At 44.1% G+C, this 23,113-nt stretch overlaps 2 protein-coding genes across 2 annotated transcripts in view; one reads left to right on the top strand and one right to left on the bottom strand.

Annotated features, from left to right (window-relative positions):
• Nucleotides 1-477: 477 nt before the first annotated feature.
• On the top strand, nt 478-18,191 carry SLC51A (solute carrier family 51 subunit alpha). Its single transcript, XM_042456421.1, has 8 exons — nt 478-778; nt 1,847-1,941; nt 7,609-7,763; nt 7,902-7,975; nt 9,995-10,153; nt 13,608-13,719; nt 15,092-15,238; nt 18,117-18,191. The coding sequence occupies exons 1-8, from the start codon at nt 744-746 to the stop codon at nt 18,174-18,176; spliced, it is 837 nt and encodes a 278-aa protein (XP_042312355.1). The 5' UTR covers nt 478-743; the 3' UTR covers nt 18,177-18,191.
• PCYT1A (phosphate cytidylyltransferase 1A, choline) overlaps nt 17,139-23,113 on the bottom strand; it is a 33,619-nt gene continuing 27,644 nt past the window's right edge. The window contains 4 exon segments of the mRNA XM_042456420.1: nt 17,139-17,425; nt 17,427-17,482; nt 20,505-20,693; nt 21,542-21,684. Of these exon segments, the coding sequence (XP_042312354.1) occupies nt 17,287-17,425; nt 17,427-17,482; nt 20,505-20,693; nt 21,542-21,684 (527 nt within the window). The 3' untranslated portion in view covers nt 17,139-17,286.

The following is a 23,113-nucleotide window of genomic DNA, read 5'->3' as shown; positions in this document are numbered from 1 at the left end:
TGCTGTAGCTCCATCCTGTGGAATCTATGGTTTGTAGTTTTACATGGTCCTTAGTCTCCTCTGCCAAAGAGTGCTAGTGCCTCACCAAACTGCAAATTCCGAGATTCTGTAGGCTAGAGCCATGGCAGTTAAAGTGGTGTCAAAGTGCATTATTTCTACAGTGTAGATGTACTCTACGCACTCTATCCTTTAAAGTTTACACCAGTCCCACAGCAAAACATCCACCATCTGTTGCTGCCGGAAAGCAGCTCCATGTGAAAAATAACAAGAGAAGAAATGCAATATAGGGTCGGAGGCCAGCAGAAGAGGAAGAAGAGAGGGGAGGAAGACTGTGGCAAATATTTTCTTGGCCAGTTGTCAGTATGACGTTGGAAATACCCTTCACTCCACATTGCCGCCTGGCCTCCCCTTCCTGGTTCATTAACCCAGGTGACACATCTTTGAAGCCGACACGGCCTCCCTGTCACTGAACCTGCCAGCATGCCAGCAAAGGGAGAGGACAGAACAACAAAGTGGGCCGCTGAAAAGTGAATCGGTTTTCTGAAAAAAGAAGAAGAAACAAACAAACAAACAGCCCGTCCTTGATTTTTCTCGGCAGAGGAACAAAGCCGTAGGACTCTGACCTTGCTGTGCAAACAAGGGGCAACACAGGTCTGCTGGGGCTGGAGACTGGATTTAGAACATTTCTGCTGGTGGAGTGGGTCAAGAATTTGGGGGGAACTGCTCAGAAAGGAAGAATCAGCATGGAGGCTTTGGAAAATTTGGTGCCAGATCCCAGGTAAGCACCATAGAAGATCCATCTGGGTTTTGTAGGGAGTGCTGGATAGCAAAGAGAGTCTTTGGTTCCACTCTGTGGGATTTAGGCAACTGCTGCTGAAAGGTCCGGAAACAAGTCTTATGAGGAGTGGCTCAGGGAGCTGGATATGTTTACCCTGGAGAAGAGAAGGTTAAGAGATTATATGAATGCCATGTTGAAATATTTGAAGAGATGTCCTGCTGAGGATGGAGCAAGTTTGTTTTCTGGGGCTCCAGAGAATAAGACCCAGAACAATGGATGCAAACTATAGAAAAATGATTCCACCTTAACATTGGGAAGAACTTCCTGATGGTAAGACTGGTTGACAGTGGAATACATTGCCTTGGAGTATGGTGGAGTCTCTGTCTTTGGAGGTCTTTGGAGGCTGGATGGCCATCTGTCAGGGGTGCTTTGATTGTGTATTCCTGCATTGCAGAATGGAGCTGGACTGGATGGTCTCTGAGGATCTACCTCAACTCTATGATTCTATGATTCTATGCTCAGTCCGTCTGCCTGAAATGCCAGAATAGTTTGTGTGGAGCAAGGCGTGACTCCAGAACCTATTCCTGACTTTGATCCATTCATACTGCTGTACACAGTTATAGCACATTAGTTTCATTTTAACTGAATGCTATGGGATCAAGGGAACTGTAGTTTTGTGAGACATTTGCCCTTGTTTGTCAGAGACCTCAGGTGCCACAACGAACTACCAACCTTAAGTCAAAAACAACTTAAAGACACACAACAACAATGAGGATTGTAGGCTGGACTGAACCCTTCTGGATTCCCAGACCCCTCTGCATTCTCGGCAGTCCACCTAACTCAGTATGGTCAACTCTGGTTGGTAGCAGTAGCTCTCCAGGACATCCAGCAAGGGACTTTTGTTGCCCTACCTGGCAATCCCTGGCATTATCCTGTGGAAGTTTCCCATCCACAGATTAACCAAGCTTTCTCCTGTTTAGCTTTCCAAGTCAGTCAAGGTAAGCTGTGGTCAGGGTGGTATACAACTATCCCGTGCCTCACTTCTTCCACCTTCCTCTTGTCCTACAGGTTTCCACCTGAACTGGTCCATCTGTTGATCTCCAATTTTAGCATCCCAGCCGCTTGCTTTTCCCATCCGCCAAGGGCTCTGCAGTTACTCCAACGTAAGTCTGGCTAAAGATGCTTCAAGATGTGAGCTATTCCCATATCGGTATCCTCCTGCAACCTCAACGGAGGTTATGCTTTTTAACTCCTGTATATTTTTATGTAAATGTATACTGTTTAATCAGATTAGTTTAATTGTTTTTTTTAATTATTGTAAAGTTTTTAAAATGGTTTTATCTGGGTCTGGGACAAAGGTGGCATACAAGCTAAATAAATAAATAATGGAATAACAATAACAAAAAAGGAAAGCATGTACACATGGCCCTCCGAATCCACAGGCTAGCCATCTGCAGATGGAGCTCTGCCCCATTATTGTTAATGGTGGAACATGCATGCAGCCACACCAACGCATCCACACACACGTCAGCATCCATTGACAGTAATGGGACTTGAGGCCCCACGTTTTTTGGTATCTTCCAGGGAGGTCTGGAACCTGTTGATACGGAGGACTGACTGTATTCACAGTGGAAGAATAAAAGGAGACTGAGGGGCTTATCCCACAAAGCTTTTAAACTGCAATTATAATTGTAAAATAGTGTCTTTGGTGATACTTATCGCACAGCATTGCCTCCAACCCATAGCTGCTGTGTATATGATGTGTAGTTAGGGCATCCCTTTTCATTGATGGGGAAAACCTTCCAATAGCTTCCAATAGCTCGACTCAGGCTTGCATCCTTCCGAGGTCGCTAAAATGAGTACCCAGACTGTTGGGGGCAAATTAGCTTACTTGCTGTTCACTGCTATGATCTTTGGAACAGTGGTATATAAATAAAACAAATTATTATTATTATTCTTAATTGTGCAGCAGTCCAAGTATTCCTCGTGCGCGAAACTTTGCTGCCGCATCAGTTCTAATATTGGCGGTCATGTAGGGTCAATACCCCCTCCTCTCCTCCTCTGCCCCCTCTCCCTTGCTGTTCCCCTTTTCTCTCACCCTTTTAAAACTTAAATCACATCAGCAGAACTCCAGAAGTGCATTAGAAAGTGAAAATAATAAATAAATAATAATAAAATTTTTATTTATATGCCGCCCTTCCTCCGATCAGGGCGGCTCACAACATAATTAAAATACAAACAATTCCAATAAAAACATATTTAAAAACAAACCAACAGTAAAGCCCCAAAGCCCAACCTCTTGGCCACGAAAGAGAGGAGGGAGGCCCACAGGATATTTACTCGGGGAATGCCTGTTGGAATAGGAAGGTTTTGAGGTCCTTCCTAAATTGGGCCAGGGTGGTGGACGAGCGGAGCTCTGTGGGCAGCGCATTCCAAAGGGCTGGGGCAGCTATGGAGAACGACCTCCGAGTGGTGGAGGCCAACCTAGCCCCAGGCACCTTCAGTAGCTGCTGCCCAGACGTTCTGAGAGTGCGAGGCGAAATGTACGGGGAGAGGCGGTCCTTCAGGTATCCTGGGCCCAAGCCATTTAGGGCTTTATAGGTAATTACCAACACCTTATATTGAGCTCGGAAGCGAATGGGCAGCCAATGAAGATCTTTTAAAACTGGTGTTATATGGCTGGTCCTGGACGCACCAGTGACCAGCCGGGCTGCCATGTTTTGCACCATTTGCAGCTTCCGAGTTTGGTATAAGGGTTGCCCCATGTAGAGTACATTGCAGAAATCCAGTCTCGAAGTTACCAGAGCATGTACAACAGTTTCTAGGTCCCTCTGGGCCAGGTATGGGCGCAGCTGGCGAATCAGCCGAAGCTGATAACAAGTGCTCTTGACCGTCGCATTCACCTGAGCAGTCAGGTGAAGAGACGAGTCAAGAAGCACCCCCAGACTGCGCACGGAGTCCTTCACAGGGAGCGTGACCCCGTTCAGGACAGGTGGAACCACCGCCATTCCTGGACCAGGGGAACCTATCACTAGTACCTCCGTTTTCTCTGGATTCAATTTGAGTCGGTTTTCCCTCATCCAGCCCATTACTGACTCCAGACAGGCCACGAGAGGAGAGACGCCATCCCCAGTCACTGCATCAGTCGGAGACATAGAGAAAATAATTTGGGTGTCATCAGCGTACTGATAACCCCGCGCCCCATGTCTCCGGATGATCTCTCCCAGCGGTTTCATGTAAATGTTAAATAGCATGGGAGACAGAATGGCCCCTTGAGGGACCCCAGTTTTAAGGGGCCTCTCATCGGAGCACACGTCTCCCAGCTGCACCATCTGGGACCTCCCCGAGAGGTAGGAACGGAACCACTGGAGCGCAGTGCCTCCGATTCCCACCTCTGCGAGGCGCCCCAGAAGGATACCATGGTCTATGGTATCGAAAGCCGCTGAGATGTCCAAGAGCACCAACAGGGACACGCTTCCCCTGTCGATGCTCAGACGGAGATCATCGACCAAGGCGACCATGGCCGTCTCAACCCTGTAACCCGCCCGGAAGCCAGTTTGAAATGGGTCCAGATAATCCGTTTCATCCAAGACCGCCTGAAGCTGGATCGCAACCGCCCTCTCGATCACCTTTCCCAAAAATGGTAGCAGCGAAACAGGCCGATAATTATTATGTACCAGGGGGTCAAGGGAGGGCTTTTTTAGGATCGGTCTTACTATGGCCAATTTAAGATCCAATGGAAATAGCCCATCCCTTAAAGATGTATTGATTATCCGGCGTAACAAAGATGTTACCGCCGGCCCCCCCTGGGCCGCTAACCACGAGGGACAGGGATCAAGAGAGCAGGTCGTTTTCCAAACACTTCCGAGGATCTTGTCCACATCCTCGGTACTCACCAACTCAAACTGATCCAGTTTAACATAGTCCACAGAGGCTCTGGACACATCTACCCTAGGTTCTGCTAAAATGTCGGCGTTCAGACCTTCGCTTATCCGAGATGTTTTATCCGCAAAAAAGTCGTTAAACAAGTCACAGCAGGCCTTAGAAGGTTCAAGGATCTGGTTCAGGGCGGGAGGGAGCTGAGTTAGCTCCCTGACCACCCTGAACAACTCTGCCGGACGCGACTCCGCGGACGCAATATGGGCACCATAGAACGAATTCTTTGTTGCTCGTATTGCCTCTCCGTAGTCCTCTAACAGTTGGTCTAGGAGAGCCTTGTCGTCTAAGCAAAGGTGTTTCCGCCAACGGTACTCTAGCCGTCGCAGAACCCGCTTCCTCGCCCGGAGATTTTCCGTATACCAGGGCTTATGTTTGGAAGCAGGCCTGAGAGGGCGCTTGGGAGCGATCCTGTGTATAGCCCTGGAAATGCCGGTATTCCAGATACCGGTGAGGGCATCAACAGAGTCGCCATCATTTCCAACCGTGAGCCCCTCTAAGGCTTCTTGGAACCTCTCAGGTTCCATCAGCCTTCGAGGGTGGACCATCCTAACTGGTTCACCACCCCCGGGGGGGATCTGGGTAATGAAAAAGGCAGGTTGGGTAGGGAAAAAGGCAAGAAGGTGTGGGGTTATAGGGCACTCCAGGAAAGACCATGATGATGGTAACAGACACAGCCATGTCATTGGCAAGACATGTGATAATGGCTGCTCACAAACAATATCATTCTGTTTTCTTTAACAAGTACAATTGCGGCAAAAATGGGACTTGTGTGGCAATGTCTAAATTCCAATGTACTGTACTATACAATGCTTTCTTTTAATACTCAAAAGTCCACTTCCTTTTTTTTAATTTTTAAAAAAATTACTGTTGACATTTGTTCTGATATATATATCTTTACTCTTGTTCCTTGATTCCTTGTTATTAACTTCCGTCAATGGAGTTTAACAGACAAGGGAAATTGAAAGTATAATCCAATGGCAATCTGAATGCAATCATGGGGTTTTATGTTATTGCGTGATAGACTACCACACGCAATTTTGGGCAATGGCATGCTATTTTTGGGCAATGGGAAGCCAGTTCGAATGCAATTCGCATTCATGTAACTTCGCTAAACTAGCGACTTTATGTGAATGCGTTCTTGCCCCACTTTATTATCATTTCAAATTAAGAGAAATTCCTCACATGTGATAAACTCCAATGTTACTTGTCATCCCATTAAAAATAATTATTTTACCGAGTGTTACAAAGTGATGCTGCTTCTCTTTGCAGAATTTCTTCAAACCTTGTTTTTTCATCCATTATCCGTTAACCTAAGTGCTTTAACATCATTATCTTTTGAAATCATAAACCTAAGACAGTAAAGTGTTTATAAGATTGCTAATATCATAGAATCGTAGAGTTGGAAAAGACTGCAAGGGCCATCCAGTCCAACCCCATTCTGCCATGCAGGAACTCTCAATCAAAGCATCCCTGACAGATGGCCATCCAGCCTCTGTTTAAAGACCTCCAAGGAAAGAGACTCCACTCCACTCCGAGGAAGGAGTGTCTTCCACTGTCGAACAGCCCTCACTGTCAGTTAGTGCCTCCTAATTTTGAGCTGGAATCTCTTTTCCTGCAGCTTGCATCCATTGTTCCGTGTTCTAGTCTCTGGAGCAGCAGAAAACAAGCTTGCTCCATCCTCAATTTGACACCCCTTCAGATATTTAAACAGGGCTGTCATAATTTTATTATAATGATTCTACTCCTTTCCTCCTCCCCTCCTCACTATTCCCTATCAGATTTAACCCCATTTCTTTTATATCTTTTTTTTAGACTAATAGATTGCCATGATTGCACAATTGCTCTAATAATAATAATAATAATAATAATAATAATAATAATAATAGCCAAAAGACATACTGGGAGGTGGGGCTATGGAAGCTGGCATACAGAAGACAGAATCAAGGACAGAAACAGCAACAGGGAATTTGGAAGACCTGTGCAGTAATGAGTGTCCCCAACCCGATATGTTTGCATTTCCTAAACAAACATGATTGTGACATAGTTTTTGTGGGTTTTTCTGGCTATGTGGCCATGTTTTAGAAGAGTTTCTTCCTGACGTTTTGCTGGCATCTTCAGAAGATGCTAGCCATAATAGATGCTGGCAAAACATCAGGAATAAACCTTGGCCACATTACCAGAAAAACCCACAAAAACCTATAGGTGCCGACCATGAAAGCCTTCAACTTCAAGAGTGTGACACTTTGTGAGTCTAATTTGATAAAGTACACAGAGTGGTCTTCCACTTATAATAATATTTGTCCATTGCTTCTTCCATCTGGTTTCTTCCAAAATAAACTAAAATAAAATAGAATTCTGTTACGGAGGAAAGATGGCAAAGCAGAGGTTGGAATGTTATTTTGGCCCTTCGTTCCCAGAATTCCATGTGTGTGCGGGGGATTCCTTAAACTCCACAGAAAAAAGGCTTTCAAGTTTTGCTCGAGTATCTGCAGAAGTCCACAGCAATGCGAGGATCACGCATGTGGCCAGCTGTCTGCTTTGCATGGGTTTGGATAACTGCACATTTTGTCAGAGGGAGAGTGAATAGAAAAGCAAATAGATTTGAATTTGCTTAGGAAGACAATTATCTCTCTATGCGAATGTACAAAAATTCACACTTATTCACACAATACACCTGCATGTAGACTAGTCATGAGGCTGCCCACCTGAGACACAGTGGAAGATCTTGTTCTGTCTCCAACACTGAAATATGATTTCAGCTGGATGGTTTTTGTAGGTGGGATTGAGTTAGTGAGGTAAAGGCATCATCTTAGCCTTTTCCTCAGGCTTCATAATGTTTTGGACTAGCCTCCCTCCTCATGGTGGTAACATCAGCTTACTGTTACTTACAGAGCAGAACATTGTGGACCTCGCCATTCTTGGCATGGTGACCTTCCTTACCTTCCTGTCCATCGTCATCTTCACAGAAGATGCCCTATATCTTTCTAAGAAGGTCCGCTGTTTTGTCAAGATGAAAACCCTCATCTGGAGCAGCTCAGGACCTACTGTAAGTGTCCCTTGATACCATAAAAAGGGGGCTTCTTGTCATGGTCTTCCATCTCTGGTCCATCTCCCATCAGAGTCAGTGAGCATGATCTGCTGTAGTGCTGATATTGATCTTCACTTTATCCTCTTTCTTTACTAGGTCGTTTCTGTCTTTTGCCTTGTGGGACTCTGGGTCCCTCGGTCCATGTCGGTGGTAGAAATGGCCATTACCTCGTGAGTACCTTCCTGGGGTGACCCTCTTTCTCATTCAGGCATAGATAACACTCACTGAAAATGAGGTTTTTAATACACACACACACACACACGATATACAGTCAGCCCTCTGTGTCTATGGATTCAACCATCCAGGGTTTAAAAATATTTAGATAATTTAAAAAAATCCATACAGCAAATTTTGATTTTGCTGTTTTATATATGGGATGCCATTTCATTGTATATAACGGGTCTTGGGCATCCATGGATTTTGGTATCCACAGGATGTGTGTGCCCTGGAACCAAACCCCTGCAAATACCAAGAGCCCATCGTACATAGAAAAACCGCAGCTGAATATTTAAAAATACAAAACATGCAAAAGCCACACACCCAAACACAGTGCTATATCAAAGAATAAATGAACAATGAGTTTTGTGTTGTTGGTAGCTCTATGGTAGAGTTGTAGCTTTGCATATAGTCCCATGTTCTACCCGTCACATCCCCTAATAGGATGGAAAAGCAATCCTGCCTCCAAATCTTTAAGAGAAATTGGTGCCAGACAATGGAATAAATATGGCTTCCCATGGGTTAACCCAGAAAAATGCTTTTACCTCTATTGTGTATTGGTCTCTGAAAATTTCCGCAAGAAGAATAAGATGGCTGTGATGGTTACATGGTATATATCAGTGACGGTGAACCTTTTAGAGGCCGAGTGCCCAAACTGCAACCCAAAACCCACTTATTTATTGCAAAGTGCCATGTCCCTCTGGCTTTCTAGTAACAAACTCTGGCAAACTCTGTGCTGGGCCAACGGCACATGTGCCCACAGAGAGGACTCTGAGTGCCACCTCTGGCACACGTGCCATAGGTTCGCCATCACTGGTATATATCCTTATGATACCAAGGGGCAGGGTATCAAGCCTAGCTTATAGTCAAATCTTCTATGGAATTTGCTTGAGGACATTTTCCCAGCACATGTGCTTTTCAGTAGTGAATTGGAGCCTTAGCGCATTATTAAACAAACCCGGCAGGTAAAGACATGTGCTTTTTTCTCCTTCTGCATGATGTTGTTCTCTTTTGTTCTCTTCCGGTTGTAAAACCATGGCAAAGGGCTGTAAAAATGTCCCATTTGCTGAGCTGAAACAATCTGTTTGACAAAAATATCACTTTGCAATGTTCTCCCATGTTTTTACAACCTGAAGAGAAGAGAGTCATGTGGAAAACACATGTCTTTTTGTTTGCCTGCCAGGTTTGTTTAATAAAGCGATACGGCTCCAGGAGCTTGCCTGACTTGCATACAAGTCTGTGGCTCAGGGCTCCCATTTCGTTCAGATTCTGGCCTGTCAGGGACAGAAATGCATTCCTTTCTCTAAACAAAGCTGGATCTTTGATTCACCAGGATGGCATCCTAATCATTCCTGTTGTGGCTGAGAGAAACAATTTCACATCAGCCGGTCAGTGTGTTAACAATGGACTAAAGGTCTGACTCAGTACAGTGGGCCCTTGGTGTCCATTGAGGTTTGGGGCCAAGACCCTACATGGATACCAAAATGTTCAAGTTGCATTAAATACAATGTAATAGCAATATATAAAATGATATAGAACAGCAAAATCAAGCTTTGCTTTTGGGGATTTGTGTATTTTCAAAGTATTTTCAGGCTGTGGATGGTTGAATCTGTTGATAAAGAATCTGTGGATTTGTAGGGAGGGCCATATTAGGCAGCGTCTCAGGTATTATTTAACCACACATTCTTTTTATTTATGTGGACACACACTTGATCTCACCTGATTTTGGAAGCTTGAGTCAGGTCTGGTTAGTACTTGGATGGGAGGAACAACACAAAGGAAAAGCACAAATCTCTTGGTTATACCCTGAAGAGACATGGCTGTCAGCCATAGTTGGCCATACTGGTATGACTCAAGTTGAGAGAACTGTGTCTCTGAATCTCTTTCTAACAGTAGCTGGTGGTTGAACTGGGAGAACCAGTCAATGAAAAGTACCTAAAGGCTGCTTTTTCCTTCTCTGTGTTCCTTTCCAGGTACTTTGCTGTCTGCTTCTACCTGATGACGCTGGTCATGGTGGAAGGGCTTGGGGGGAAGGCGGCCGTGCTCAAGGCCTTGAAGGACACCCCTGTGAGGATCAGCACTGGACCATGCTGCTGTTGTTGCCCTTGTTGCCCTCACATCACAATGACCAAGTGAGTGGAGCTCCATCCCACCTGATCTCTTGTCTTTCTTTGGAAGCTGAAGAGCATCAGGCTGGGCAAGTTCTTGGATGGGAGATCTTAGTGTTTCCAGATTTCAGGGCCTGCATTATCTTCTCTAGTTCTCAGGATAAAGGGTAGGAATCTCAGGGAGAAGGTGCTGTCTTAAAAGGACTGGATCGTGGCTTTGGCATGGCTTACGGCCTCTTAGGATGCATGCATCATTTAAACAGCATACCTCCAAAGTGACCCGAAGCAGCTTTATTTTGGCCTGTCTGTTTGGGCCCTTAGTTTACTTTCTCAGATACATGGAGTGAACTGGTACCTAGGAACAGGCTTTTATAAGCAGACTGTATGAATAGCCATGGAAATGCAAAATTGGTGGCTACAGTGATGAGGTGACTAGTTTAGTTTTAATGAGTCCATCACTTGAATAGAGACAATGGCTGCCTGGCACACTATACAAATTATAACATTGCCTCACAAGGATGCTCTTGGCCAGTTCATCACATCTCATTTCTGTTTCCCAGACTGCAGGACCACCTTCCAAATTCCCTCCAACATTCATAGGGTCATCCCCCCATCCTGGCCTTAGGCAATGTATTTCCTCCTGCCTTTCTCCCACAACAACTATGTCAAAACTGAACTTGTCATCTCATCACAAGAGAACAGATCTCTCCCCAATGACTTTGCAATCTAAAATTCAACAGGAAGGATACAACAGATGAGGGCAAAGGGTAGATGAGGAAGTCAATAATGTGTATATGTCTAAGTCACATGGATGATGGCATCTAGTGCGGTATAGTGGTTTGAGCACTGGGCTATGACTCTGGAGACCAGGATTCACATCTCTGCTCAGCCATGGAAACCCCCTGGGGCAACGTGGGCAAGTCACCCTCTCTAGTCTCAGAGGAAGGCAAAGACAAACACACTCAGTTACATGAATGATGGCACTGGCACTATGCCATGTTAAGGTTGCCCTAAGTTGGAAATGACTTGAAGCACATAACAACAGCACATGAAACAGTATGGGAATCAAACCAAGGGATTGTGCTTTAGAGACATGCTTATGCTTTAGCAAAGGCATAGCTATTGGTAGGAGGATGAGAGTATTGCCTTCCACAAATAAGAATTCGACCTCCAAATGAAATTTTCTTTCACTCCCCATTTTGAGCACTGCAACAGGAGAGCTATTGAAAACTGTTCCCTCTTGGACTGCTTTCATGTGCCGTGCTTGTATTCCCCTCATCACTTTTCCTGCCCCTTTCTCTGAATGCCTACATTGGATTTCTAAATGTTCAGGTTAAGGTTTACATTGCTATAATGGTGGAAATGTAGGGACTGAAAGAAAATGTCCTGGAGAAGGGAATTCTTATTTCTTATTCTGTCCCCCTTTGCAAGAGTGAGATTCGTATAGCTTAGAAGAGACCCCACATTAGCAGAAGCAACATGACCAAGGCATAGGGAAAAGTTTATTTCTGAAGAAATCTGTCCACCTGGAAAGATCCAAAACAAGATGAGTGAAAGGTTTTCAAGAGTCTAGCTTTTATACTCTTTTACAACTTGGAAACATTAACATCTTAGATCATAGTGGTAGAATTCAAAGATATAGCCATGTTGGTCTATATAAACAGTACGTAGAGAGATCTTGTAGCACCTTTGAGACTCACTGAAAGAAAGAAGTTGGCAGCATGAGCTTTTGTAGACTTCAGCCTACTTCCACCAAATGCATCTGAGGAAGTAGACTGAAGTCTATGAAAGCTCATGTAGCCAATTTCTTTCTTTCAGTGAGTCTCAAAGGTGCTACGAGATCTCTCTATCGTAGATCATTGACATCCTACCATTCATCACCACCTTTGGGCTGTCCTTGGAGATGGCTGTGTTTGTGCCGATCTGTTTATCATTTATCGAAGTAAATAGCACATGAAATTTACTCATCAGGAACTTTGGAAGTCTATAACAAAGCATCTGTCTCTTAAACAAGGAATTTCATGATTCACCCATGTAAACAGGAGATTAACCCTTGGAAATCAAGAAGGAAGTTCCCCTTCTTATCTATATGTAAAACACAAGACAAAGGGATAAAAGGGCATTTACTGCCTACATGACCCTCTCATTTTCCAGTCATAGAGACCTCTGGGCTATGAGTGCAAAAAGAATAGAGAATTTCTAACTAAGGGCTTCAGTTTTTATTATTTACACCACAGTAGTGTTATCCTTCCACATTATGGCTTTGACTTTTCCAGTTGTAATTATTCATGGATTTTATTGTTTTCTCTAGGAATCTCTAGATCCTAAAGCTTGACGCTATGGGCAACTTCTGCCAGAGGTTGCATTGGAAGACCTAGAGTTTGCTAGAGAGAACACTCCTCTAGGCATTTGTAGGTTCTCCAGCATGATTCTGTGGCCAAACTCCAGTGGATACTGACCACAGAGTTGCTCTGGAGGACCTAGAGATTCCTAGAAAGGTGTTCTTATGTTTTTAAAAATGTGTTTTTTATCTGTGGGTTTTCCACTTTCATGGGGGTCCTGTGTCCTTAGCTCCAGCAAATGTGGAGGGCCCATTGTAGTCATGTCCATGTACATTAGACAACACAGTGATGGGTTGGGATGGTGAAATTGGTATTGTGAATTGGCGAATGGAAAGAGGAAAGAATGGAAGTTGGCAAACAAACACCTGAACTTGGGAGAAGCAGAGGTCTACAGGTCTGATCCAGTGGGCCCCCACAACTTGCAGCCTGGATTCTTGCAACACAGAGAATGGCATACCCTCCAACATTTCATAGAATAAAACCCATGGGGCCAAGCAAGATTAGAGTGCTGGCAACGTGGCAAAAGTTATCAATGAGCCAGAACACACCAACTAGGGCTGCTGGCACACTGCAGCATTAATGCAGTTTGACACCGCTTTAACTATCATGGCTCCGTCCATCCTGTGGAAGCCTGAGATTTGTAGTTTGTTGTGGCACCCAAGTGCACCGAGAGAGAAGACTAAATATCTCACAAATCTCCACCTTTCCATTGCATAGCATTTCCATAGCACTGAGTCATGGCAGTTAAAAGTTGTGTTGAATGGCATTATTTCTGCAGTGTAGAAATAGGGGAAGATACAGCAGTTTGCTTTTACCTGAGCCTCCTGGGAAGGGCAAGATTCTGCCCCTTCCTCTCATCTTCCCACACCAGCTGAGTAACTGAATAGAAACTACATTTGCACTCAAACTCAGTTTGCAGCGATTGAAGTAAACCAAGGACAAAGGGGAAAGTGGGGGAGAGGAGAGAGAAAATTTAAAAGCAGCTGAAAAGGTGGGCTAAAAGAGGAGAGGATTTATTTGTTGCCAAATCAGGACCATTCCAGGGCATGGAGTGGCAGCTTGACCTTTGGTTGGGAGTTTCCTAAAAGCAAACTAAGATTTCCTAACAGCCTATGTTTACTCCTTTCTCATTGCAGACAAAAACTTAGACTTCTGATCCTGGGCACTTTTCAGTATGCCTTCCTTCGGGGTTTCTGTGCCTTTCTTGGGCTTGTTTTGACCACAGAAGGACTGTATGACACAGCTGATGTAAGTGGGAAGTCTGGAGGTCAAATTTTTAAAAAGTGTTGTTAATAGAGGGTTTCTCCATGAGGCTAAATATGCTAAGAATGGGGTCAGGCAGTTGTCCGTGAGTTTTTAAGAGAGAGACTGCCTCAAACAGTTGTGCATAGAGGAAAAGGTTGGGAGGCATGCTGGGTTTGGGTGGAAGAAGAGAAAACATCAGACCTGCTTCCAAAGGCCTTCTTCCCACATTTGTGCACAGTAGAGCAAGAGGCAGTTGGACTATTATTACAGTACTTATTTTATTTTATTATTTTATCATTGGGATGATGACTCTGGAAACCAGGGTTCTATTCTCAACTTGGCCATGAAACCCACTGGTGACCTTGGGCAAGTCACACTCTCTCAGCCTCAGGGGAAGGCAATGGCAAACTCCTCTCTGAACAAATTTGCCAAGTAAATCCCATGATAGGTTCACCTTAGGCTTGCCATTAGTCGGAAATGACTTGAAGGCACACAACAACAGCAAGGGTAGGAAACACAGGACCATGAAATTATTTTCCCATGCCCATGCCCTCCAATTGCTCTGATTTGGCAAGGACAATCCTGGATACTCCTTGGTCATCCCACTTGATCACTATTCGATATTGTTAGGCCACATATGTCATGGTTTTCATCTACAAAATTTTAGAAGGCATGGAATTCAGGGAGTGAAATATTTATCCCTACACCTGTTTCCATTGCCCTCTCCGGCCATAGAAGACCTTCATACAGATATCTGACATCTCACCCTTACTGCTGTTTCCTTTGGAGTGGTCAGTTATCAATCAGTCAGTATCTATTTTAATTTTGTTTGGGTTTTGAAGGCATTTCTGGTCCAAATGGCTGGAGAACACCTGGACAGATCCCAAAGGCTGTCCTGAGTGGCAGGTGTGGGACTCAGGTGGGCTTCCAATCTTCAGGGAACCGTCCTTGCCTCCTCATTTACTATGAACGTCTTTATTTCTGAAATATACTTTCCCATGGACCTAACACAATCTACAGGTTCTCTTTTGGCAAGGTTGTTCTGTAGTTTATGAGCTGCCTTGGGTCTGTTTTTGGGAAAAAGGCAGTATAGAAATAAAATAAATAATAATACTGTAAATAAATAATATCGGGACTTGAACCTCCAGTTTGCCAGTGGAAGATGCTCCCTCGGAGTATGGCGGAGTCTCCTTCTTTGGAGGTTTTTTAAATAGAGGCTGAACGGCCATCAATTACAGGGAGTGCTTTGATAGTGAGTCCCTGCACGGCAGAATGAGGTTGGACTGGATGGCCCTTGTGGGCTCTTCCAACACTATGGATAAATAAAACAATAATATTGCTCATGCTCTTTCCTCCATACTTTTCTTGCATCTAGATCTCAGAATACAGCGTGGCTCTCTGGATAAACACTACCCTTGGTGTCTCCACTCTCTTTGGGCTCTGGGCCTTGGCCATACTGTTTCGCGCCGTGAGAACACACATGGCTGAGCAGAATGTCGGGGCCAAATTTGCTTGCTTCCAGGTAAACCTATCTTAGGGGTTTATCACATGAAGGAGATCGGAGGTTTACCCCATGAATATCCCAGAAAAATTGCGTAATCACGCATAACAATTTCACATGACACTGCACAAAACCTTCCGTTAAAATGTACAAAAGACACACAAATCTTAAAAAGATCAGGAGAAACCCCTACATGGCCAAAATCTGGGGTGAGGGGAGCCTCATTCATTGACGGAGAAGACAGTTAAATCTGAACATTTATTACACAATTAATAACAAAAGTTCACAGGAACAGAGGCGCCAGTGTAACGAATGGCTCCCCAAGATGAAGGAGCTTAATCTGTGTGTTGTTAAGCCCAAAGCTTGGAAAAGGTACTTTCTGAACTATGACTCCCAGAATCCCCCAGCTACCATGGCCAGTGGCTAATGGGATTCTGAGAGGTTTAGTCCAAAATGGGAACTCCAAAGCTCTGGTTCATTTTCATCTAGTGCAGAGTGGAACTAACAAGTGGGAGGGCTCTCTCATAAAACAAGAAGATTCATCAGAGACACCATGCGTGTGTCCTACCCTCATCCCCAGTTGGATATGCCCTACCAGGTTTCTTGAGGCACACAACGCACATCGGGTGATATTTTGAGGAGAGGGCTGTTTCCTCCTACTGTCACAAAACTTAAGAGGTGAGCAAGTCCCCCACAGACTCAGCATCTGAAACAGTGACGGAAGCAGACAGAAGACCCCAAAAGACAAGAATGAGCAATTAAGAAATTAGGAACCAGAAAGCATGGAGCGTAGGGACCAGGGAAATAGTTCTGAAAGGGATGAAGAAAGACGAAAGAGCAGGGACTGGGGAGACAGGAGCCTTCGAAAGACATGAAACACAAAAAAATACAGGACAGATTGCTTTTAGGGAGTCAGGAAATCTGTCTCATTTTGCTGCCCAAACAGGATGAATTCATCTAAGGACTGCAGATTCTGCAGCAGCCTCCACCAACTTGACACCTGCCAGAGAGGTTATATTACCACATCCAGAATCCCCTAGCCAGCTGTGCTAGCTAGGGGTTTTGCGATATGGTAATCTAACCCCTCTGGTGGGCATAAAGTTGAAGAGCCTTGTTCTACAAGAATTAGCATGTCTTGTTTCCTAGCCAAGAAACGCAAACACTTTATTTTAAACTTTAGCCAATGGCTTTCAAGTTGAGGGCCTTGTTTGGCAGACTGTCAGGGCAGAGAGACAGACCTCTGGGCCTTTTACCCATCTCTCCCTTTGACTTGCCCCTTGGCACAAGACAATGCCCTGTTTCCCTGCAGACTGTCTCCAACTCACTAGGCCTTCCGGCCTTCATGAGGTTGAGGCAATACAAGAAGCAGTCCTGTTAGGTTTCACTGTGGAGAAAAAGAGAGATTGAAATGGCTACAGACTATGGTGTTCTGCAAGGGTTTGGAGGGGAGCAGAGATGTTCACCTAATATCCCCAATGTCCATGTCGCTAGTCCTCAAGAGGAAGGGGGAAAGTGGAAGGGGCTGTCCTGAGCAACTTGCATATTGCTCACTTTGCAGTATTTCGGAGTTTTGTCTTTTCCTGTGTTTGATAAAAAACCTGGCTTTTGTTGGTTCACTTTCTAGAGACAGGCCAGATGGGCAGCATTTGCTTCAGCCACATCTGGGTGTGTGGATTGCAAAGGAGAGACTCTCTCCTGGGCATGGCAAATGTGTTGCCCTCTGTATTAAGTGTGAGCTCTCTCACACACACACATAGGGATGGTGCTGTTATTTTCCAAAATACGAGCCACTGCTCCAACAGACAGACAGAAAATAACCAATACAGGGGAAGCAAGAAACAGAGAGTGGGCAAGTAGAAAGGGTTAGAGAGTAAGACAGCACATTCCCCTGGCAACAGAGCCCTTAGTATGGGAGAAATATGCCTCCTGGGCGGGCAGCAGAGACAGAGCCAACCTCTCTCTTGGCGCTGGTTTCCTGGAGCTCGGTGGTGGCTCCTTTTGTGAGGTGGGGCTAGTTGACCAAGCCTTTGGGAAAAAGAAAACCTCCCCTTGGTTCCAAGCACAAGTCTCTAGTCCTCCTCGTCCTTGCTGATGTCGTAGGTGATCGCCGACTTGTTCCTCGAAAGGCTGGCTGGGGAGGAGGGGGGCGTCTTGGCTGTGAAGGGCCATCGGAAGGAAGGGGAAGGCGAGCGGTCGTGCGTAGGGCTGCTGCTTGGGGCTGATGGCCTGGAGCATCCGTCCCTTGCCCTCTTTCAGCATGTGCTTCTGGAGAACAAAATAGGGGGGAATGGACTGGCAAGAAGAAAGGAGGAGAGAAACATCAATAATGAAATCATTATCACCAACATCATCACGACAATCAGCATCAGCAAAAGAGTAGAGTTGGCCCTCCACATTTGCAGCTTTGACTTTTGCAGCTTTGATTATTTGCGCTTTTGATTAGTATGTCCTCTCTAGGAATTTCTAAGTCCTCCAGTGCACCTCTGCCAGAAATTGACTATAGAGTTGTGCTGGAGAACCTAGAAGCTCCTAGATAAAACACTCCTCTAGGCATTTGTAAGTCTTCCAGCATGAGTCTATGATCAACTTGTGGCAGATGTTGACAAGAGAGATGCACTGGAGAATGTGGAGATTTCTAGAGAGATGTTCTCTTAGGTAAAAAGAATTGGTTTTTTTTATTATTATTTGCAGTTTTTCCACATTCATGGTGTCCTTCAATCCTAACCCCAGTGAATGTGGAGGGACCACTGTATTTTGTTCGGTGTATCAATCATGTGTTCTTAAATCAGATTGTCTTCCTGTCCAATGGCACAAATGCCCTCAGCGACTGATTACTGGAAATGGTGATGGTGCAAATGGAATCTTTTGAAAGTATCTGACATGCTTTCTTGCATCCCAGCTCCTCCTCTACAGCCAGCCTGTGGATAATCTAACTTTAATAGCCTATATCCGTGCCTGACATTGGAGTGCCAGACAAAGGTGACTGTGATGGTGAATACACTTTGGCAGATTTGGGGCTAACGCTTTCCGACCATATTAAGAAAGTTCTGAAACCCAACTCTGTTGAAGGATATGATGGCAACCATTTCTTCTTAACCTGAGACCTGTTCAAAGGAAAAATAGGAGAATTCCATGCAGGAGATATTTTCATTCTAGCACACCTATGGAAATAATGTTTGGGGGGCAAAGTGGGTTTGCATAACATACTGGACTTTTGTTCTTGGTTTTTTTGATTTTAAAAAAGGTTTATGCTTCCAAATGGTTTTAATTTTCTGATAGTTTTCACTGCACCAGCAAGCAAGGGCCTTTTGGTTTAGACAGACCTTGGGAACTGACTGGGTGCTGCAGAAGTATAATTTAATGGGGTATGCTTGTTGACTGTACACTTGTCTCCCTATGGCTTTGACTTTTGCGGGTTTGATTATTCATGGATTTTACTAATATGTTTTCTCCAGGAATATGGGGAATTGCATATATTGTATTTTTTAAAGGTTGTACGCCGCTTTGATTGTGGTAACAAAAAGCGGGATATAAATTAAAGTTTTTATTTATTAAAATTAATGGTGCGTTTAAAAAGATAATTTTAAAACTTTTTTTCCTACTGTAATTGCTTTTTAGCTGTACAGTGGATCCTCCTCATTCACTGGGATTAGGACCACAAGACCTCTGTGAAAGTGGAAAATCGCAAATAAAAAACACTATTTTTTTATTTAGAATCATAGACTCATAGAGTAGGAAGAGACCGCAAGGGCCATCCAGTCCAACCCCATTCTGCCATGCAGGAAATCCAATCAAAGCATCCCCGACAGATGGCTATCCAGTCTCTGTTTAAGGACCGCCAAGGAAGGAGACTCCATTAAACTCTGAGGAAGGAGTTTTTTCCACTGTCGAACAGCCCTTACTGTCAGGAAGTTCTTCCTAAGGCTGAGGTGGAATCTCTTTTCCTGTAGCTTGCACCCATTGCTCCAGGTCCTAGTCTCTGGAGCAGCAGAAAACAAGCTTGCTCCCTCCTCAATAGGACATCCCTTCAAGTATTTAAACAGGGCTATCATATCACCTCTTAACCTTCTCTTCTCCAGGTTAAACATCCCCAGCTCCCTGAGTCGTTCCTCATAGGGAATGGTTTCCAGACCCTTCACCATTTCAGTCACCCTCCTTTGGACACGCTCCAGTTTCTCAACATCCTTTTTAAATTGTGGGGCCCAGAATTGGACACAATACTTGACAGAACACTTCTCTAGGAATCTTTAAGTCCTCCGTGGCAACTCCATGGTTAACATCTGTCAGAAGTTAACCACAGAATTGTGCTGGAAGTGTTCTCTCTAAGAATTTCTAGGTCTTCCAGCATGATTTTTGGCAGAGGTTGACTACAGAGTCATGGTGGGGGATTTAGAGGTTCCTAAAGAGAACATATTAATCAAATTTGTGAATAATCAAATCCACAAAAGTCAATGCCACACACATGGAGGGTCAACTGTATTTTGTTTCAACATGTCACATGCCATGTGCTGCCTTGGGTCCCATACTGGAAGGAAGATGTCTGCCTTCAAGTTATTTTTGACTTATGGCGACTCTAACACAAACTTATCATGGGATCTTCTTGGCAACATTTATTCAGAGGGAGTTTGCTTTTGCCTTCTTCTGAAGCTGAGAGTATGACTTGTTCATGATGCTCTGGTGGGTTTTCATGGCTGAGTGGGGACTCAAATCCTGGGCAGGGCCACAACAGGACCAATTAAAAAGGCCATAATGGTTGGCAAAATGGAAGGTAGTTGAAAAAGAGGGAGACTGAACTACAGTTGTGTTGATTCAACCAAGGAAACCATGGCTGCCTTGAGTTTGCAAGTCTTAAAATCCAGGACTCTTTGGGGTCTCTCATACATAGGGTTGCCATTAAGTCAAAGCTGACTTGACAGAAAATAACAACACACGAACTGTTAATCAGATGTGATGACAGACATGCTGGCTGGGGCATTCAGGGAGATGTCGTTCAACAAAAGTCACTATCTTGGGATCAGAAGTCAGGAGCAAAGCCAGCACGCTGATACAGCATGTCTTCAAGTTATTTTCGACTTATGGCAATCCTAAGGGTATTCTGTGGCAGAGAGTGTATTACTCGCCCAAGATCTCCAAGTGGGTTTCCATGGCCAAGCAGAGAATCAAATCCTAGTCCCCAGAGCTGTCCAACACTCAAACCACTACATTATACTGATTCTAAGCCAGCACATTCCTGCAAAGGTCTAGCTGGAGAGGAGTGGAAGGCAATCAAATCTTTTTGCCTCCTTACCAGAGCTCCTTCTGGGCCGAACATCTCCAGGAAGTTGCCGATGAACTCACGGGATTTCTCTTCCCATTTCTGAATGAGGTCAATGCTTTTCTCCTCCACTTTCTGGACAAACTCCTTGGACTTCTCTTCCACGTCCCTCACCCTCTTCTTCACTTTGTCCACGCGCTCTTGCAAATGGTACTTCTTTTCCTGAAAAAAGTCAAGCATTAGGAGGGTCACAAAGGCAAGTGTTTATATTCTATTCCTTTCTGATCCTATGTAACTGTGCTTAAATATTCAATGCCATCAATGCATCTGAAATAGTGGATTGATAGCCATGAAAGTTCAAGCTTATACTATTTCATATTAACTAAGAACAAGAACAGCATACTGACAAAATGTAAGCATGTGACTCTAAGATTGCCATAATTTTCTTTCTCCTGTATGATTTTTAACACCTTTGCATGTTAAAGAAGCCATTAGAGCTTTGAAAGCTTGCATCATGTATTTGGTGCATTTTGGTTGGCTCAATAAAGATATAGTTTTTTGTGGATTTTGGATGTTATTGCACTTTGTTAAAACAAAGAGTTAGTATTAAAGGGGATATCAGATTCCTCCTCACATCACATTTTCTTTTTTATGATGAACTAAGAAGGCTATCTCTTTAAAAACTGCAGACAAATTATTATTATTATTTTTTGCTTCATTCCAGTCAAGAATAGAATTTGGAGCCACAACACTCAATGGAAAATATTCACTCTTCAGTAAGTGAATGAACTCAGAAACAATGCACTAAAGAGTTATAACTACAGATGACACAAGTCCAAAATGTGCCTTTCAGAAAACCCAGCTTCCTACAAAATTCTGACGATGAGTTAAACCGTTTGTCCATCCAGCCCAGTTCTTTTCGCACTGGCAACAGCAACTCTCTAGGTTCTTGGGTGGATCATTCCCACCAATTACCCTGCGTCTCTGAATGGGGACTGGACCTCTCATGCAAGGCAGAGGGACACAACACAGTAGAAATCAAGGTACTTCCCCTGACCCTTTGGACTCACATTGATGAAGCTGACGTTAAGCTCTTTTGCCGTGTAGCCTCTCTGCAGGTTCCGCCGAGCGTAGACGTCGTAGTCTCGGACAATGCGGGTGATGATGTCAGATGTGGAAATCCCTTCTGTTCTCTGGGTCGGTGCAAACATGCCTGCAGTAACAGAAGAAAGGTTTGGTGGCCATCAGTTTAGCGACAGTTTTGGGTTGAACTTCCTCTCTAAATTAGAAGTAGGCATAATGCAGCTCATATGTCACATATGGCCCTTGGACTACATGTTTGTGGCTCTGAAATCCCCCACCAGGCCCCAAAAGGCCACCCCTCCCCAAATTTTGTAAAAAAAACCCCTTTCCAACCAGGCAAAAAGTCCTTCAAATATGTGCAAAAAGAAAACTCCCCAACCCTTTCCCACAAACTTCCTGGAAACCTGCATTGCCCCCAATACTTATTTTTTTTCTCTATATAGTCCTTCACCAAATGGTGACAGAAGGTTATGTGGCATCATTTCCTGCTGCCTTTTTGAGAAGGACTGCACTAGAAAAATGGAGGTACTGTATTTGCATTTCCTCTGGGATGGGAGCTGAGGGCAAAACTTGCCCTGGCCCCCTTCTGGCTGCTCACTCCTGCTCTACATTAAATGAACAACCCACAGTTAAACCCAACTTGCCCACTTTAATCTGCTAAGGGACCCAATTTAGATAAATTCATGTGCAGGTAAGGAGGATTAACTCAAACTCAAGCATTGTTTCCTGCAAAAAATATTTAAAATATTGTGTAAATTACCTTCAGGCTATGTTTATAAGGTATAAACGAAACATAAATGAATTTCATGGGTTATATTTGAAGGAATGTGATATTGAGGATGGAGCAAGCTTGATTTCTACTGCTTCAGAGAATAGGACACGGAGCCATGGATTCAAACTACAGGAAAAGACATTCCACTTAAACATTAGAAAGAACTTCCTGATGGTAAGAGCTGTATGACAATGGAACATGCTGCTGCCTAGAAGAGTAGTGGTTTTCTTCTTTGGAGATTTTTAAACAGAGGCTGGATGGTCATCTGTCATAGGAAGTGTTTGAATTTTGTCTTCCTACATGGCAGAGGAAGGATGTACTCTATCCCGTAGAATGTACATCCAATGTAGAACCATTTCCTGTATTGCTATGTATTTTATATGTATTATCCTACTAGAGTGACAGGCTAGTTCCAACAGGCCTCCCTGGTAGAAGATTAACCATCCATTAAGAAGCCAAGCCCTCCCTCCAGTCCCTTTCCCTTGGTCCAGACCTTGGAGGTAGAGAAGAACTGCTGGACCTCATCTCCTTCCCCACCACCACTCCCTTCTCCTTTTGTGTCATGTCTTTTTAGATTGTAAGCCTGAGGGCAGGGAACTGTCTAATTAAAAAGATTGTATGTACAACGCTGTGTAAATTTACTGCACTTTATAAATAAAGGTTAATAATAATAATAATAATAATAATAATGTATGCTATTGGCAGGTTTCATTTTTATTGATTTTTAATTGTATGTACAGTGCTGCGTAAATCTACAGTGCTATATAAATAAAGTTTAATAATAATA

This window comes from Sceloporus undulatus, chromosome 3 (assembly GCF_019175285.1).
Source record: "Sceloporus undulatus isolate JIND9_A2432 ecotype Alabama chromosome 3, SceUnd_v1.1, whole genome shotgun sequence".
Classification (NCBI taxonomy): domain Eukaryota; kingdom Metazoa; phylum Chordata; class Lepidosauria; order Squamata; family Phrynosomatidae; genus Sceloporus; species Sceloporus undulatus.
This window is presented reverse-complemented; position numbering and strand designations above follow the sequence as displayed.